Source organism: Citrus clementina, unplaced genomic scaffold (assembly GCF_000493195.1).
Source record: "Citrus clementina cultivar Clemenules unplaced genomic scaffold, Citrus_clementina_v1.0 scaffold_1, whole genome shotgun sequence".
Classification (NCBI taxonomy): Eukaryota; Viridiplantae; Streptophyta; class Magnoliopsida; order Sapindales; family Rutaceae; genus Citrus; species Citrus x clementina.
In genome coordinates, this window is record NW_006263303.1 from 17,362,726 (window position 1) to 17,381,345 (window position 18,620).

The window sequence follows — 18,620 nt, forward strand, 5'->3', positions numbered from 1 at the left end:
ACCATTCGTCTACTCCTGTGTTCTATGTAAGAGAACCACAGCCACTTAATTCAGGATGAAAGTCATAAAAACTTGGAGGGTCATCCTTCATTTTAACCCAAAGGCTATGAGACTCAGTAAACTTTCCCTACACCAAAGCATGGTTTAATTATTTATGGTGAAAGGACTAATGGTGGCCATGAACAGACTATCTGTCTACTCCTGGGGCCAAGCACTGGATATATGAGCCCTTCGACTTGAGCTGGTCCAATCTTGCATAACTGTGAAGTCAACACCAACGGACAAAGAGGCATTAATAGTTCAACGGGAAGAACAAGTCTTATAATCAATTTTGGCCGACTAAAATGTATTGATGATCATAAAGATTAACATTTTAGCCTCCAAATTTAGCTCGGCTAATTGTGAGTGCAATCACATGAGTTTTAGTGCTAATAGGAAAGGAGTTGTGATAAGTGTGTGCTTAGTGAGTGAAGTTTTTCATCTCATCCAAGCCCCTAAATATTAAGAGTTAATAGCTCGAGTGAAATACGTACCGTATGATTATGAACAAATTTAAGATACAATTGAAACGTGTATCACACGGTTGTGCGAAGAGACACATGGGAGGCTCCAATCTACCCCACAATTGACACTACATTAATTTCAATTGCATGATCAACGTTCACGTTCTCTGATTTTGCCACCTGTAAAAAGAAACAGAAGACCAAATACTAGGCGTAGACTAATAAGCAGACAAACAATAACTTCACCTGGCTCGACTCTAATAAAGTTTTGGGATTCATTGATTGATTGCTATTACTATTCAAACGGTAATCTGAATCTCTCTTTATATATCAACGCCACTGCCTCTATCTTCACTTTCCTTCTTATCTCTGATTTTCCTTCTCCAATCAAATCTCCAAAATCTTTTACTTCCAAGTAAAAAAGCAATACCAATAAAAACTTCCAATTGGCAGATTTTCTGTGAAGCTTCTGGGTCATCGTACATATCTATATCACTTTCATCGCTATATAAAAACAGAAAACACACAATTCTAGAGCACATTTCTGTTCAATGGAGTTTCAGAAATCTCTTTGCCTTTCCTTGGCTCTCTTTGCATTTTTCATCTCTTCCTCTCACGCACTCAAATTCAACGTGGGTGGCAAACACGGCTGGGTTACAAACCCTGGAGAAAATTACAACAAATGGTCTGGGAGAAACAGGTTCCTCGTCAATGATACCCTCTGTAAGTCTTAAGGTTTACTCTGTTTCTGTCAGCGTTCTTTGAGGATTTTCTGTTTGAATATCACTGCTTAACCTGTGTTTGGGGGTGACGATCTAATGAAAGAATGCTGATTTCGATTTTTTTTTTTTTTTAATTTATGGCAGTTTTCAAGTACAAGAAAGGATCAGACTCGGTGTTGTTAGTGAACAAAGATGATTACGACAGCTGCAACACGAAGAAGCCTTTGCTGAAACTGGATTCGGGTGACTCAGAGTTCAAGCTTGATCGTTCGGGTCCTTTCTATTTCATAAGTGGAAACCATGATCATTGCCAAAAGGGACAGAAATTAATCGTCGTCGTTTTGCATGAAAGGCCCCCCCCTCCCTCAACTGGACCCCCCACCACGAAACCTCCACCGCATGCCCCGTCTCCTAAGTCTCCTTCTCCGGCCACACAGCCGCCGGCGACTTCCCCCTCCACCTCACCAACATCTCATGCACCTTCGGCTAATCCTCCTAAAGGGTCCTCTCCGACGCCGGCAACTTCACCTTCCACGTCTTCGCCTTATCCTCCAAAAGGATACTCTCCAGTGCCGGCGACTTCACCTTCCACGTCACCATCATCTCATGCGCCTTCGCCTTATCCTCCAAAAGGGTACTCTCCGGTGCCGGCAACTTCACCTTCTACGTCACCATCATCATCCCAATCACCTGCGGCTAATGCTCCAACTGGGCTGTCACCGGCTCCGGGAACTTCCCCCTCCACGTCACCGTCATCGCAACCACCTGCGGCTAATGCTCCAACTGGGCTGTCACCGGCTCCGGGAACTTCCCCCTCCACGTCACCGTCATCGCAGCCACCTGCGGCTAATGCTCCAACAGGAGTATCTCCCCCGCCGGGAACCTCCCCTTCCACGTCACCGCCGGCGGTTCCATCGTCACCTGGTAATGCGCCATCATTGGCGCCGTCGAACTCAAGTAATCCGGCTGGTGGGACGCCACCGCCGTCGCCGTCGGGGTCGCAGACGTCGGGGTCGCAGACGTCATCAGCAGTGTCTACTCCTTTGAGTTTGGGGTTGTTGGGAGTTTCTCTTGTGTTGGGTTTGGTTTCGGGTATTATATTTGTTGGGGTCTAATTAGAGATATTATATGATTTAGGTTTAAATTTGTAATTTTTGGATCCTATTGTGGTTCGTTTGTGAATTATTGATTTGTTTGTTTATTATTTTCGGAGAAATAAGTTAGTTTAATTTTTATGTGGTCGGAGTTTGTTTTATTGAAAATAATATTGATTTATATAAATTGGATGTTGAAAGTTATGGATATCATTGTCATAACCAAACATTATTTCTTTCGATATATGATTTCTATTATATATCATCTTAATTGCTTAAGGCATGAAATTTTGATCACTTCTTGATAAGGTTATCCGGTAATTCTTGTCAATTTTTTCCAGCTTCAATCCATCAAAATAGTTGATAGGTGTGTGATCGTGCACATGATATAACTTGACCTCATTTGACTTTATTGTTTCTAGTTAGACTTGTCATTATATACTATAATTATTTAGTTGAGATTCATAATTTATAGCTCAAATGAGACTGATATTACACTTTTAAAGTATTATTTCAATTTTACAATGGTAAGTGTGGTCACATTCATCCCATTTGGGTGATGAGATGGAATATAAATTAAGTAATTTTATAAATTATAAAATTAATTATTTAATTAATGATTGTCGCATCAACTCTGGGGATCAAAATATTACTTGAAAAGTCTTAGTATAATTCTTATGTATAAGACATATGGTTGACTAACACATTACATATGGAAGTCAATGATGAATATGTATCAATTCAAACACAAAATATGTATAATTACAGAGAGATAGCGCAATGAATATTAATTGGAAAGTGGGTTATAAGAAAATTAGAATATCTTTACCATTAAGGAAGTGTATATAATACTAGACACTATGAGTTGGAAAATTTAAAGGACAGCTTGCAGCATTATTAAGTATTTTAATGCATAAATGGGTGAGGATTATTTCAATTGATTTGCTACCAATTTTTTTTCTTTCTTTTTGGGTATAGGAACGAGACAGATTCTAAAAAAGAGCATTTTACACATGGGGCTTTCTTAAAATAATTGATTTGCTGTCTGTAGTATCACAGATTCACAGTGGATGATGATATCTGGACATACCGACATAGATTTAAATTTGTAAGTTTTGGATTTTTATAGGGGTTTGTTTGTAAAAATCTTGAATTGTTTATCTTTTTCCTCAAAAGTTTAATCAAATTAAAATATTGGAATATTACTTGATAATTATAGTAATATTTGCAAGTGATAAATATGCTTCTATACACGTCAAATTATAAAGAATAAATAAATAAAAATAAAAGCATTAATAAACATATCTTGGCTATAGTGAGAATATTCGTCCATTTTATAATCCTTTTGTAAACAAACTATAATTGGAGGATACAGAAAGAAAAGGGCAAGGTGATGATGATAAACTTTTGATTGTAGTTTCAATTATCAAAACAAGAACTATTAAGCTTATTGATGAAGCCCCCCATCTTTTTTGTGCTTTTTAATGCATGTTTAGTCAAATTTTATCAATGCGTGATGGTGGGGCCTATAATATTTTTCCAATAAAAAGATTATGAAATTAGGGTGTGTTTGGTACATAGATTACAGGGTATTAAAATACTGTTTATATTAATTTAATACTAATATTTTTTTTTCTTTTTTTAATAATAATAAATAATATAATTTTTTAATTTAATATAATATTAATTTTTATTTCTTTTATTTTTACATCATAATTATTAATAAATTATTATTCATATTTTAATTTTTATTATATTAAAAATATTACTAAATAATGTATTATTTAATTATATAATAATTAATATATAAAATTGATTAATAAGTACTTAAATAATATATAAAAATAAGAATATAACTTGATATTACATTTTTTAATTATATTATAGTAATTAATATATAAAAATTAATATAACTAATAAAAATATTTATATATGAATAAATTTAAATAATATTAATTTAAAATTAATACTAATAAAATAATAATATAAAATATCATTACGTTATGATATTATTTAGAGATTATTTGATTAAATTATTTACTTTGATCTTTATTTCACATGTTATATATTTAGAAAATACCAAAAAATAAATGTTATGTTGTCGATTATAAGGCTATAAACTTCAATCTTTATAGAAAAATTATTTTTTAATATTTAAACTAAAAAATAATGCTAAATTTCTAAAATTTAAGACTTCTAGATTTTGTATTTTTCTAGGTACTAATAAATATTATTTTGTAAATATATAATTTAAGTTAATCATAAAAAAATTAATACAGTACAGTGTAGCACTAAATATTGTACAGTATTGTTATAATATGATGCTGATACAATACATATAATACATATATTAATATTAATATATACAATATATATACCAAACACACCCTTAAATGATAAACTATATCAGAACGTTCAAGAATATCAAATTAAAGAGAAGGTATGCGTAGCATCCTATCGTTGTCTCATTATGATCAATTCTTCCAACTTAACAACATTTGATGCGTTGGCCGAAAGGGGAGGGTAAAAAAAAAAAAAAGGAACCCTTGGTTTTTTTAAATAGGCAAAAAGGGGGGGCAGAAAATCACCCCCCCCCCCCCCCCCCCCTTATATTAAACGTTGATTCTATGTTTAAGACAAAAAAAACAATGAGGGCGGCCCTTATCCCGAATACTCTAAATGCAACGGCTGTGGTTTTTTTTTTATTTTTTAAAAAAGACAACATTAGTTTAAAGTTTAAACCTTTTTAATAATAAAAGATGAAGAGTTTATATTATTTTATCGTGCGTCAAGTTTTTTGGCCTTTTATTTATCGTCAGGTATTATAGTCAGAGTTTTATGATTGCCACCGACACACCTGAAAACATCTAATCTATCTATTTATACGGATGTGTGTGTGAGTGTGTGTGTATTTAGCGACCTCAAGTCATCTTATAAATTTGACGACATAAATTAAATAAATCTTAGACTAATTATTTTTGGTTAATTTACCTCCATTCACATAAATCTTTATAATCATGCACCACATATTTCATTCAAAATTTCAAAGTGGAGTTCCCACGAATGTATGCAAACCTTTAGTTAATGTTATCTTTTTAGCAAATTCACATGGAATTTTGGAGGATCAATCATCTTTTATATTCTTCTTTATCTCATTATCTGTCTCTCCATTAAAATTTTTGAACCGCTTGTTCAAAAGTGAGACTTTTTCCTATTGAGTAGAGACACCTTACTCGCTCGTCACAAGGCGAAAACGACACCCAAATAAGAAAAAGCCACGTATGTGGGGTACAAAATTGACAAAAAAGGGTGTCCCAAACATGTTACCATCACTCGTTTCTCCACGTAATCCCCTCCCACGTCAATCACAGGACAAAATCTTAGATTGTTACTTGCAACTCCCCCAACTGAGCTTATAATCACATGCAAACGCACCTATGTTAATGTTCCCACCCGTATTCTTTTTTTGATGGGGCCCCAACCATATTCAATCATCCATCCATTTTTTGAAGGCTTAACTTTTCCCTGAACTACAGTTCAAAAAAAATATATATATATATATAAACTCTCCCTGAACTAACCAATGGGCCTTTACCATATTCAATCATCCACCCGTGTTGTCTTTTTGTCACCACCCGTATTCTTTTTTTGATGGGGCCCTAACCATATTCAATCATCCAATTTTGAAGGTTTAACTTTTCCTGAACGGTCTTACTTCCATGGGAGAATCATTACATTTATAATGGTGAATATAAGGGTTCGAGCTTCTATAAGAATTTTATAAAGATTAATTTCAGTACTCTCTTAATTATTAGTTAATTGAGTAAAGATAGTCTCTTCCTTACTTATAGTGTGAGTAGAGTAGACACCCCTCGAATATTAGAGAGTGTTTAAAGAATTTGAACAAGTGCTTAATATTAGTAACAATCTGTGTATAACAGAATTCAAAAAAAAAATTTCACTGACTTAGCTAATAAGCTTCAGGATTAAGGCTAGTTTGGTAATATTATAATATTTAAAATAATTGTCATTATTTGTATTTTAAAAATAATTAACTAGAAGGGAATCAATTAAATATTTAATAGAATTTATTTTAAAAGTGTTGCGAGTCTTATTGTTAAACTGTTGTAAGAATATAAATAACTGAATTCGACAAAATATTGAATAAAATCTACTTAGACATTTATAAGCATGTATATAAAATATTTTTGTGTTGTGTATATATAACAATTAATAACTAAAATAAATATTTTATGTTATTAATTTTATTTGTTTATTTTGTTATCTCTAGATAATTGGTTATAACAATAATCTTTTACTATTAATGATTTTATTTCTTAATTAATAAGATAATTTTAGATTTTTATAATATACCTGAGGATATATATGAAATTGTATTAAGTATACAATAAATTCTCAAAGTTAAATTTTTCAAAAACTACTCATTCCCTATTTTTTAAAATCTCATATAGGATAAAATAATTTTACCAAGAGTGATTTCTAAAAGAGTTTACTAAATTAAATTTACTTTTAGATTTTCAAAATCAATTTTAAACTTTCCAAAAATAATCTTAAACAGACTCTAAGTCGAGTGATTTTCAAATAATTTTTTTTAATTAATTATTGGAGATAGAATAAGTAGTTAAAATCTCCTGAATTTGATTATTTGATAGGACTCGATCAGGCATGTGCTCTCGCAACATGTGTAATGTATAGAAGTTTAAAAAATATATTTGAGATGTTTAAATTTAGACTAATAGGAAATTAACACTTATTGGGATGTCGATCTATTCATTGCGTTTGTACATGGAGTGTCGTTTTGGAGGACAAGCAGGGAATGCCTTGGTCAAATCAATAAATAAAAAGTGCCGTTTGCTTTCATCTTCAAGACAAGAAGCTGGATGGTCGCTTGACAGGAAGAGTTATTTTCGGTCCATCAGTATGTGTCGGCAAGGGAAGGGGGTTGCAATTTCCAGCTTTGATTTTTCCATCTTTGATTTGGACATTTCGAGGTGGCAGTCCATCACCTTTTTAAGTCAATGGCGTGACTGAATGAATGCAAAGACCAAAACAAACATTTGCCGTCTTGAGTGTGCGCAAAAGACTTATGAAACCGTACAAGAAAAAAGTTCTGCAAGTGTACATCATTAACAGTCTGCATTTCCAAGTGCTCTGGAACTAGAAGAAAAATGAATATCCTCAAAACAAGTATTAGATATAAATCCCGGCATATCGCAGGGGAACAAACCTTTTTGGACAGCCGGGAAGTGAAAAATAAGGGCTCAGGGCATTATTGAACACCGAGTAATATTAATAACTTGGAAGGCTAAAATTCTCTAGAGAGAAAGGACACTCATTGCATCGTCAAAAAATACTTTTCTGCAAGTGAGAAGAGTACTATCACGCGGATTACAAATTATACAACATGAGGCAAAAAATGATACAGAAAAGATAGAAGTATGGCCATGGCACTGACCGTATGAAAAACTTGGCTGAAATAGCCTAGCTAGAAGAACCACCATCTCTTTTGCCGAGCCTTCTGCAACAAAATATAAGCAAGCACTGTTTAAGAATGCATAAATAGAAAGGAGATGAAAGTGCAAGTGTACTTTTCATGTAGTAATTTTTCCGAAACATTAAAGCAAGATCTAAAAATTCCTAGTTACACCCAGCTGAGAAGAGACAAATCAATTCAAGGTAACACCCTGCCATACTGCTTAGTGCTTACCCACCCCCAACTTAAAAGTTTAAAAATATATATATATAATTGCTAAGAAGGGCAGAGAAACCTTCTGATTCTTATTCTTATTTTCATTCTGTGGATGCATTAGAATAGGCCGAGAAAGGACAGCGTTGTCAATGTTCTGCACGAATGGCCGCACCTTCTCCTCCAACATCTCATTCAACTGATAATAACAAAATAATCATACCCTACTTCAGAATGCAACAAAAACGTATTGACAACACTGCAAATTAGCCCACAGAAAATGCAGGATAGTATTTAGGAAATGCAAATCGATGTATATGTATGATTGTATATGCCATGTAACATGCGTGCATGAGTTCTAAATGTCATTCCATCTTCTGGTAAGCTTCATGATTCTTCCTCTTTCAGTTCACAACAGCCAAACTTATGAACAAGAATGAATGCATAACTGAGTGCAACTGTGTGAAAAGCAAAATAATCAGAAAAAAGGCTAAGCTTATCAACTTTCTGCAGCAATCAAATTAAAGAAAAAGTTTTTAACATTTCTTTTTCTTTTCTAGGTTCTCTTGATTAACAAATCATAGTTACCCAAAAAGACAGATGTGCAAAAAATTTTGCCCTGATTTTGACAAAGATTTGAAATCTGATCTCTTAAATAAACAGAAAGCTTTTCAGTCAAGTCTTTATAAAATCCATCATGTTATAAGCCATAGTAAATCTTGTCAGCAAAGCCGTAATCTCACCCAAAAGGGAAAAAGGAAAATAATATACTGAGCGTTCAATCAGGGAGAATAAACATTAAGTTTTCCAAACCTTTTCTTGCCGCCATTTAGTTTCCCACTGAGCATCCAACATTTTATCAGCAATTTCTCTTTGAGCATTAAGAAGAACAGTCTTCTCATATAACTTTTTTGGGTCTTTGAGATCATCCTCACTCCAAGAAGAGGCATTTAGTGGAAGGTCCAGGTCCTGCAAGTGCTCAACAGTTGGCTCCAATAATATTTCCTTAATTCTATTTAGCACTACCAACATGTAATAAAAATTCAAGCAAATACTGGATATCTAAACTACAGTGTATAGATTAGCAATATAGGGTACGCACACCCCAGTTTTCAGGCCGCAGTGGAGGATCAAGCTTCATGACTTCTGTCTCTAGAGCCTTCTTGGCCTTGTAGTAAGGGATGTTTTTCACTATAACAGGGTCTTCCCTAGCACGGACAGGATCTATGGAGATCAAGGCCTGCAAATGATAAATGATTTCATATTAGTGACTTTGAGCAATAGTGCACAAGTAGGTAGAGTCCTGCTCTTGGAATCCTCAAAGAGAAGGATTGGCGAGAGCCATTTCCCAGTAGTGGAGTGGACCGAGGAGCATAGCATTCGAAGGTCAGCATAAGGAGCGTAGCGTTTGAGGGTCAGTATCTATCTTCTAGTTTTTTTCATTATTTATTTTATAATCATTATGTTGATTTCCGGTTGCATTGTGCAGAAGTTCAATTATCAATACACAGATAGGAATAGGAACAGAAAGTGTTTGCATACATACACACAGACAAACAATGGAGTCATCAACTGATTGAAAGATATCAATATATGTCATTAATCATGATCCTCACCAAATAGAAAAAGGTAAATCAGTTACATTTCTAAACAGTATAAAATCCAGACAATTAGAACATCTTGAATATTGAAATCTTTTTCACTCTTTCATATTCATTCCAGGATAAACAAATAACTTCGTACAATCATGTTTGATACATCAAAATTGGAAAGGGATTCTGGAAATGAAATAGAAAAGGGGTGGAAAATTAGAGCATTAAGAATGGAATTTCAGTTATTCAATAATATGAAAATATTGCATAATTCATGTGTCCTTTAGAAAGAGATAGGCCATAGGGGGGAGTTTCTGTCATGTCAAGTAATCCCCACAAACTCACAAGTTCATCATGTGTAAGTACTAAGGTCAATATTCAAAATGTGATAAAACTTCAGGAAAAGGAAACAAAACTGAAACCAGAACTTAAGGACTGGTTAGATAAATCAGGACTTGAAAATTCATCGGAAGTCTTTTTGTTTTAAACAGAAAAAAATTTAAATTAAAGTGCTTAAACTTTTTATTCAATATGAATCTCTGCAAAAAGGGAACACACTAGATGGAAACATAGTTTAATAAAGACAAATTTATATAATACTGGGAAGTACTTGGAAAGTATGAAAAGAAATAAGAAATAACATAAAGTAAATGAAATCTTTCACAACTTCCCACAGAATCCAAGTATTAACCACATTGCTTTTCAACATCCATCCCATGGAAACATCCAATTGGCCATGACCATATCATTATCATTCTTTTACAGGACATTACACAGCAGACTGCCAACTTTTTCTTTTTTGTAGAAAAGTCACATTTGTGAACTGAAAGAGTCAGTGAATTTCGGAAGAAGAGATATTTGCAGTAAGAAGATTATCTTACTTCCTGCAAGTGCTCCCAACCGGGACTTCTCTTGGCCACCAACTCACGAAGTTGATCGTACCTCATAGATTCCTAACCATGCAAAGACCAAAAAAATACAATCACCCACCATTAGCAGCAGTAATTTCAAAGATCAAAATACTGAATAACCATAATAACAATATCAATTCAATTGTTAGCCTGAATATGAGATGTTCAGCTCTAAGCATACTGTTAGAGAGTTCATATTATTTTTATGTTCTTCTTTCAGCTTGCGTGGAATAAGCAAAATGGTGAAGCCACAACTTTAGGTAAAATAAATAAGAATTAAAACATGTGGCATTTCATAAATGGAAGTTCAAGAATTAGCTGGAACCATATATCCAGTTACTGTTGGGATGAAAATAAAAGGTCAATGACTCTGTGCAGCTAATGCATGGATTAAAAAGAGCATTATCATTATGCTTTCAAGCTCAGGCTAAGTACTGGTGCCAAGTTTTAGCATGCTTTTTTACAGACACGGTTTTAACCAAAACTTCCACACACTGAGCAGGTAATATGGAATATGGGATGTCAGACTCTAATTTCTAAAGTATACAGCAAAATCAATAATCTAGCCAAAACCTTTTATTAGACAACGCTTAAAGAAAATGAACAATTTTATAAAATTTTATGCATGCAATGACATTTTTTATAACAGCGGCAGAATCTTGACTTTGAAAAAATAAATTTGCAATCCATAGTACATAAGGTGTAGAGAGAGAAAGAGACAGAGAGACAGAGAAAGAGAGAGAGGATGGAAAATTGCAAAATAAATAGTAACCAAATAATAATAGGGGGAGAAAGAAAAAATCATTCTGGAACCTTGTATTGCCACCAAATTTTCTGCTTGACCTCATCATCAAAGTCAAATCCACCCACAATTTGAGGAAAGGTCATCAACCAGAATGCTGCAATACTGGGGTCTCTCATGCTTTCAACTATATGCTGAAACAGTAAACAAAGTCAAAAAACATAGTATGAATTAGAACAAAATGTTGTTCTAAGGCACTAACTCTGAAATCTGCATTAGCTATATTTTTATGTAAAAAGAATTTATAGACAGTAATCATATTTATACATAAAAAGAACGATGATTTAAAAAGCATTGCATACCGGGAAAGGAATATAGTAACAACAAAGTAGACAATAAAATTGACCTTCAAGAATGACTATCCCATGAATAACAGCAAACTATATATATCCATTCGAAAGAATGTTACAACCCTAATTGAACGTTTTCCCAAATCCTGTAATTCCTTTCCTACATGGAGCTCCACTGAACAATTTGAGCATTTCTTCAGTCAGGGTAATGCCCATTGAGGACCAACAAAAGGAAGCCTCAAACAACGTCTTTACAAACTTTAAAAATTCTTTTGGAGGACTGAAAGTGGATTGTCCAATGTTGGAATGTTTCAAAGAACTTAAAGAAGATTGCCCAATGTTGATAACTACGATGATTTCTAAAATTTTTACAATTTGTTGTTAAGTAATCAAGATATGTCCTTCAATTGTACATTACTTCCAAAGTGTGAATATTAACAAAGTTGTGTGATGAAGCTGTACAAATATTATCAAATCACCAAAAAGTTTTCCAATCAAAACTAGAATATTGCAAAGAACAAGAAAATTTGAAAAGAATTAGAAGAGACTCCATCATTTTGATAATTACAAACTGCAGCTTCCATTAGTACATGAATCCAAGATATGAAGCAACAAGGCTTTTTAAATATTCATAACAGTGAAAGATTTAAAACTACTGCTAACAATAAAATTTTTTTTGAAACGGATATGATACTGACCTCATACGGGTAATCCATCTTTCTCAGTACATTGTAGGCTTTCCATGGAGGTTCCATGATCTGCAGAAAGAAAACAAGGATAAAACTGCATCAATTCAAATTTATAGCAAATAGACATCAGTGTAACTAAGTACAGCTCTTTTAGCAGTGTCACAAATATCTACAATTTGTCGGACATTTCTACAGTAGAATATTTGGCGTGTCAAAGAATTAGTAACACATCAAGCGTGTCCACCTTCTCCAACATCTATGTAGATGGTTACAGCATAATGAGATTCATTTTTCGTAGATTATAGGTAATATTTTGAGGTACTATGTAAACTTTGTTATGGAACTCCTACATACTCACAAGCTTGATTGTTGTTTTATTTTCTATGATCCTTCTAAACAAACAAAACACGAAACTTTATGAGTGCACAAACATAGAAGTACAGACGTACTGTATCTAAATTTCTGTAAGCTGCCATGTCTGGCACTGCATGTATGTATTAAACAAAAAACTCATTTTTGTATCCACAGACCATATCATAACATTGAAGTATCAAAAAATTCATAGAACAACTCACATCGTCGGCAGAGATCGTGACTTGTAGCTTGTTTTTGCATTCAGGACAGCCCATTACGCCCTGCAAACACATTTAGTTATTTCAATCAGAGATCAAAATAAAAAGAATACAAGTCAAATATCTGTCCAGTCTCTTGGCTATAACTTTCATTCTTTTTGACCCAAACAAAATAATAATATGGTTGAAATATCTCTTTCTAAAATGCTGCATGGGAATATATTCAAAGCAGCAAACTATCTGTGAGACAAGAAACATGAATGAAGGGTGGGAAGAACTTGTTAACTTAGTCACATGTGCTAGGAAATAACAGCCTCACCGTTCCATCACAAGTTGGGCAGTCTTTAGATGGCAATGGTGTGTTAAGATCAATTGTTGAAGGAAGGTGCACCAACTCAGCTCGATTGTCAGCAATGGCATCTGCAACGTGTTCTGCTGTTGCCTTCTCCCCACTACAAGAAAATTTACCATAAACATCAAATTACTACGGTTGGATTGACACTTCATACTTATAATAAGATAACTAAGATGATAAATCAATAAGACCAACAGTACTAGCTTCTGATTCTAAGCGCACGAAACCCTACACAATTTGCAAGCTAAAAGAAATCAGACCTCAAGGACACCTGCATGGAATCCTCATGCATTCATGAAACTGATAAAGATCACAGGAGGCAAAGCAGAGTCTTCACACCTTAGGGATTCCTATGCTAATGTTGAAACCAGTAATTACATGATTTAACTACAATGTGGTAGATATAGTGACCAAGAAGTCATATTACATCACTATTAAACTATATCAGCGAAGACATAGTAGAAAGCCAATTATAGTAATTCTAAGAGATACTTAAGAGGCGGATGAGAAATCATATGCAACATGTCCGCTAAAAAATGGTTCAAGAGAACAAATGAGAGTAATAACCAATCTGTGATCATACACATGCTTAGAAGTTAACATACTGAAACTCTCTAGCTAAACTGACTCCCACAAACCAATTATTGAACCTTCCATCTTTGTCTTAGATGAAGAGAATAATAATCCAGTATGCTTAAAAATATCAAACTGATTGGAGACCAGTCTCTACCTTCTCAAGGTGTAACCTTTTACTTGATACTGCACCTGACCTGATCCTCGGCACATGGTACACCGCAATGCCTGCCATCCGTTGCATGTCCGACAATGCCTGCACTTTTTAGACCAAGTTCTTGTAAGAAACCAGGTAATTCTTTAAACAAAATGCATATATGTACTCCCCTTCAATTGTGAAAAGCTTGATACAGAAAATTCTATCTTGATGAAAGAACTAAAGCGAAGACAAACTAAAATGACAAACAGAAAACGATCAACGATGATAACAGAGCGCCAGAATAAAAAATTCAAGAAGATATCGAAAAGCACCTCTGACAAATCACCTTCTTCCCCAGCTCAAATGCAATATCATAGGTCCCAATTGCAGCAACAGCCTGCACTCATACCCGTCCAAAAAAAGACAACAACAATTCATTTTAAAATGTTCCCAATAATTTAGCAACCATCCAAATGAGAAGAGAGAAAAAAAATAATTTTGAAGGCATTAAATATGAAATTTCACAAATTCTATAAATAGTTGTCAATTACAAACTGTTTTATCTTTCTATAAACACACTGAGAATCGATTGAATTTCGAGAAAAGCTAGAGAAAGAGAAGGCGCTTACGAAGACAGAAACATAAGAGAGCTTGGAGATGAGCTCGGGGACACCGAAGCCGCGAGGGGCGGAGCCAGCGATGTCAAAAGCGAGTGTAAAAGGAGACAAGACGAGCTTAATTGGGAACTCGAATATGTCAATGAGTTGCTGACCGTGTCGAGTCGTGAACTGCTTGTAATGAAAGTCCGTGAACTGCTTCACGCTCTTCATAAAACGGTCGGAGCCTCTCGACATTTTTCAGAATCATTTAATAAGCGTATCAAATGAGAGTCAGTGAGGGAGAAAATGTAGAAGATAGGCAAAGTGTTTATGTTGGGGACTTGGTGGGTTTATCTTCTGGGTTTTGGATAAGCTGAGTTCAGGGGTAATGTATCACTGTAACCAAACTGCAGCGTATCAATTCCTTGACGTGTCTTTAAGGGTAAACTGGACTTTTTGTAATTTATATGGGCATATACCTCAAGAAGGTGAAATTAACAAGATAAAAATGCCTACGAAAAAGAATATCCAGTTGAGTGGAATCATTTCTTGATTGCTTTATGCAATGTTCTGTATAAGATCATATCCAAAATGTTAGCTAACTGCATAAAATCAATTCTTGATTTGGTTATTTTAGATTCTCAAAGTGCTTTTGTCCCAGGTCGAGCTATCACTGATAATATAATCATTTTCGGCTGAAATTATGCACCTCTTAAAGTGAAAGCGGCAAAGAAAAAATGGTGTAGCTGCTCTGAAAATTGATATGTCTAAGGCGTATGACAAGATTGAGTGAAATTTTCTTCAAGCTATGATGCTTAAGTTGGGGTTTGATGCCAAGTGGGTGGAGTTAATTATGCTTCGTGTATCAACTATCTGATATAGTGTGCTACGGGAGGGGAAGGAAGTTGGTCCGATTGTTCCTTGTAGGGTTCTTCGTCAAGGAGACCCATTATCTCCGTATTTATTCATTATTTGTGCAGAAGGATTAAGCTCTTTAATTCGAAGGCAAGAAAGGAATGGCTTGCTTCATGGTGTTAGAATTGCGAGAGGTGCTCCATCGGTGTCTCACTTGTTCTTTGCCGATGATAGCTTCCTTTTCTTTAGGGCAAATAACAATGAACCTTCCTTAATCAAGTAGTTACTGGCAGTATATGGTCGAGCCTCTAGTCAAGAGGTTAATTTCAATAAGTCTTCAATTTCATTTAATGCTAATGTGCTTGACTCTGTAACTCGGCAGGTATGTGATGTTATTGCGGTTAACACGACCACTAATCATGGAGCCTACCTTGGTCTTCCATCATATATTGGCAGAAAAAAGAAAGAAGTTTTCAGGCATATTCGGGACAGGCTCTGGCAAAGGCTTCAGGGTTGGAGTACGAGGATGCTCTCTCGGGTTGGAAATGAGATTTTATTAAAGACAATGGCCCTCACTATGCCTAATTATGCTATGAGTATTTATTTGCTGCCAAAGGATATGTGTAGAGAATTAGAAGTGATGATGAATTCATTCTGGTGGCGTAGCAATCGTAGTGGAGGGAAAGGAATTAATTGGCTTAAATGGGAGAATCTATGCAAACTAAAGGGGTGCGGTGGCCTTGGCTTTAAACAACTTCATTTATTCAATATAACGATGCTAGGAAAACAATTGTGGAAATTGTTAACTTGTCCTGATTCTCTTGTAGCTAAGATTATTAAAGCTCGCTACTATCTGCGAACCTCTGTCCTTCAAGCTTCTGTGGGGCATAATCTTAACTATGTGTGGCGCTCTATTTTGGTTGCAAAGGATGTGGTGATTCAAGAGAGTCGACTGCAAGTTGGATGTAGGCATACGATCTCCATTAGTAAGGATCCATGGCTTCCCGATCTCAATGATGGTTTTGTTTCTTTTAATTTTAATGCAGAGCTTGCTACAACACTTGTTAGTAGTTTAATGGTGTCTAATCAACAAGCCTAGGATTATGATATTGTTTAGGATATGTTCAACACAAGAGACAAGGAGATGATTCTTCAAATTCCCCTTAGTTCCCGTTGAGACAATGATGTATGGTATTAGCTAGCTGATCCTTGAGGCTGTTATTCGGTTCGTAGCTGTTACAAGTTATTTCACTCTATTACCCTTGGCTCTTTCACACGTGTGTGGCGAAAACTATAGAACTTGAATGTGCCGAGTAAGGTTAAGAATTTTGTTAGGCAAGCAGCAACAAATGTACTGCCTACTGCAGTTAATTTAATTTCGAAAAAGGGTGAATCTTATCTCTACTTGTGTTGTGTGCCATGCTTTTGACGAAACTGTTCTACATTCTTTGCTTAAGTGTTGTTTTGCTAACTCTTATTGGTTTTTTTTCCTATGTGGGTTTTGTTGGCCATTGCTCTTCTTTCTTAGAGTGGCTTGATCACATTTTTACACGATGCAGTAAAGAAGAGTGCCATGTTGCCATGATGATTTGCTGGAGAATTTAGGTTAATCGTAATGACAAAGTATGGAATAATAAAGCTAGTTTAGTGTATCAGGTTCTTAACTCTGCTGGGCAGCTTCTCTATCAGTGGCAAGAAGCAAAGAAGCAACATTTTTATGTTGATGCTGATGTTCAAAAACTGGTTCATGGGGCAATGTGTTGGGAGAAGCCAAAGTTTGGTTGGGTTAAGTGTAATGTAGTTGTTGCTATTTTTTCATCCCAGGGAAAGATTGAGTTTGGTTGTGTGCTTCAAAACTCAGAGGGCGTTTTCTTGGCAGCAAGATGTGCTGGTATGGTTGGAAATTTTGGAGTAAGGGAGGCTGAAGCTCTTGGCATCCAAGAGGCCCTTAGTTGGCTTAAAGGATTGCAGTTTCCTTGCATTATTCTATAGATGGATTGCTTACAAGTGTTCCAAGCTTTATTTGAGGAGTTTTCAGGGCCTAATGGTTTTGGTTTAATAATTGACGAATGTCAAGCTTTAGCTATATCTATAGGAGAAGTGTAATTCTCGTTTGTGCGTTGGTCTATGAATCTAGCTGCTCACTCTGTTGCGAGGCAGGAAGTTCTATGTCAGGTTCCCAAGAGTGGAATTTTGTTCCACCTTTGTGGTTATTAAACAGTTTGTAATTCGTTTTGTTTAATGAAATTGTTTTCCTTTAAAAAAAAAAAAGAATATCTAGTTGAGAATTATCAAACTTCATTCTTAACTTTCAAGTATCAAGTCGGGTACATTTAAGTAGGTGGAAAAAAATCAAGTCGAATGGTAAATAAGTCAAGTAAAAAGTTAAGTAGTAAGTTGAGAAATAGATCAAATTAATATATTTAATTTTTAAATAATTATAATATTATATATCTTTATCTAAATGAGTATAAGATTTTTTTAGGGGAAAGGACCGTGAGACCCTAACGTTTAAGTAAAGAAATATAAAGCATTTTAACATTTCAAAATAGACATATATTCCCTTTCTGCTAGTAAGTTCTGTTTGTTTTAAGAGTAAATTTATTTTTAATTTATAATTACTATTATATTCTTGAAATAAGTAAATTGATATATTAACAAAATATATTTGATTAAATTCAATCATCAACTGGGCTACCACAACTCCTGACGCCATGCGCTTTGATAATGAGATCAGAGCCAAATACACGTAGCAAATAATGACAGCTGCCATAAACTTCATATGGAGGCTATTCCAGCAAAACACTTATGCCAATGGTAGAAATATACCTCAAGTTGCCTTATTCATTGATGACTTGAAACTCAAGGAACTTGCTTTCACATACAATAATAGAATCCATTTCGGTGACGATTTTATTCAAAACATTCATGCTGATTCGACAAGCAAGAGTCTAATGGAGTTATGTATCATGATACGATGCATGTGTGGCTGTGAAATGACATGCCCTTAATGTTGGATGTATGGATGGAAATAAAATCCGAATCTGACCCGCATCTACAAGGATCCGGATCTGAAAATGAAAATTCGCATGGATTCAAATGTACTTGCATCCGAAAAACAAATATCCGGATCCATATGAATTTTGTTTTAAATTAAAAAATGTATATAATATATTAACTTAAATAAAAAAAATCTAATCCCTAAACTTAAGTCAAT

General features: G+C 34.6%; 2 protein-coding genes across 7 annotated transcripts; one reads left to right on the forward strand and one right to left on the reverse strand.

Annotated features, from left to right (window-relative positions):
* Positions 1-812: 812 nt before the first annotated feature.
* On the forward strand, positions 813-2,524 carry LOC18054092 (early nodulin-like protein 2). Its single transcript, XM_006451753.2, has 2 exons — positions 813-1,226; positions 1,370-2,524. Exons 1-2 carry the CDS (start codon positions 1,055-1,057, stop codon positions 2,338-2,340), a joined length of 1,143 nt encoding a protein of 380 aa, XP_006451816.1. The 5' UTR covers positions 813-1,054; the 3' UTR covers positions 2,341-2,524.
* Positions 2,525-7,135: 4,611 nt separating this feature from the next.
* On the reverse strand, positions 7,136-14,971 carry LOC18054093. 6 transcript variants are annotated; one of them, XR_002903997.1, is made up of 14 exons: positions 14,579-14,971; positions 14,282-14,346; positions 13,968-14,066; positions 13,202-13,334; positions 12,886-12,945; positions 12,320-12,379; positions 11,343-11,465; positions 10,500-10,571; positions 9,129-9,266; positions 8,840-8,995; positions 8,109-8,225; positions 7,796-7,858; positions 7,568-7,698; positions 7,136-7,367 (listed from the first exon to the last, which is right to left on the reverse strand). XR_002903997.1 is itself a non-coding variant. In XM_024178340.1 (13 exons), exons 1-12 carry the CDS (start codon positions 14,801-14,803, stop codon positions 7,826-7,828), a joined length of 1,281 nt encoding a protein of 426 aa, XP_024034108.1. In that variant the 5' UTR covers positions 14,804-14,971; the 3' UTR covers positions 7,136-7,450; positions 7,796-7,825. The 6 variants fall into 6 exon arrangements, 3 of the variants coding, with proteins under 3 accessions (XP_024034108.1, XP_024034107.1, XP_024034106.1); XR_002903996.1 differs by having other exon boundaries at positions 7,136-7,450; XR_002903995.1 differs by having other exon boundaries at positions 7,136-7,497.
* Between the last annotated feature and the right edge of the window lie 3,649 nt (positions 14,972-18,620).

Coding starts and splice junctions, on each gene's coding strand:
- LOC18054092 (XM_006451753.2), top strand. CDS start 1,055: ATGGAGTTTCAGAAATCTCTTTGCCTTTCCTTGGCTCTCTTTGCATTT. Junction 1,227..1,369: donor CCTCGTCAATGATACCCTCT/GTAAGTCTTAAG, acceptor AATTTATGGCAG/TTTTCAAGTACAAGAAAGGA.
- LOC18054093 (XM_024178340.1), bottom strand. CDS start 14,803: ATGTCGAGAGGCTCCGACCGTTTTATGAAGAGCGTGAAGCAGTTCACG. Junction 12,380..12,885: donor TCACGATCTCTGCCGACGAT/GTGAGTTGTTCT, acceptor TTCTTTCTGCAG/ATCATGGAACCTCCATGGAA. Junction 11,466..12,319: donor AGATGGATTACCCGTATGAG/GTCAGTATCATA, acceptor TTACTGTTTCAG/CATATAGTTGAAAGCATGAG.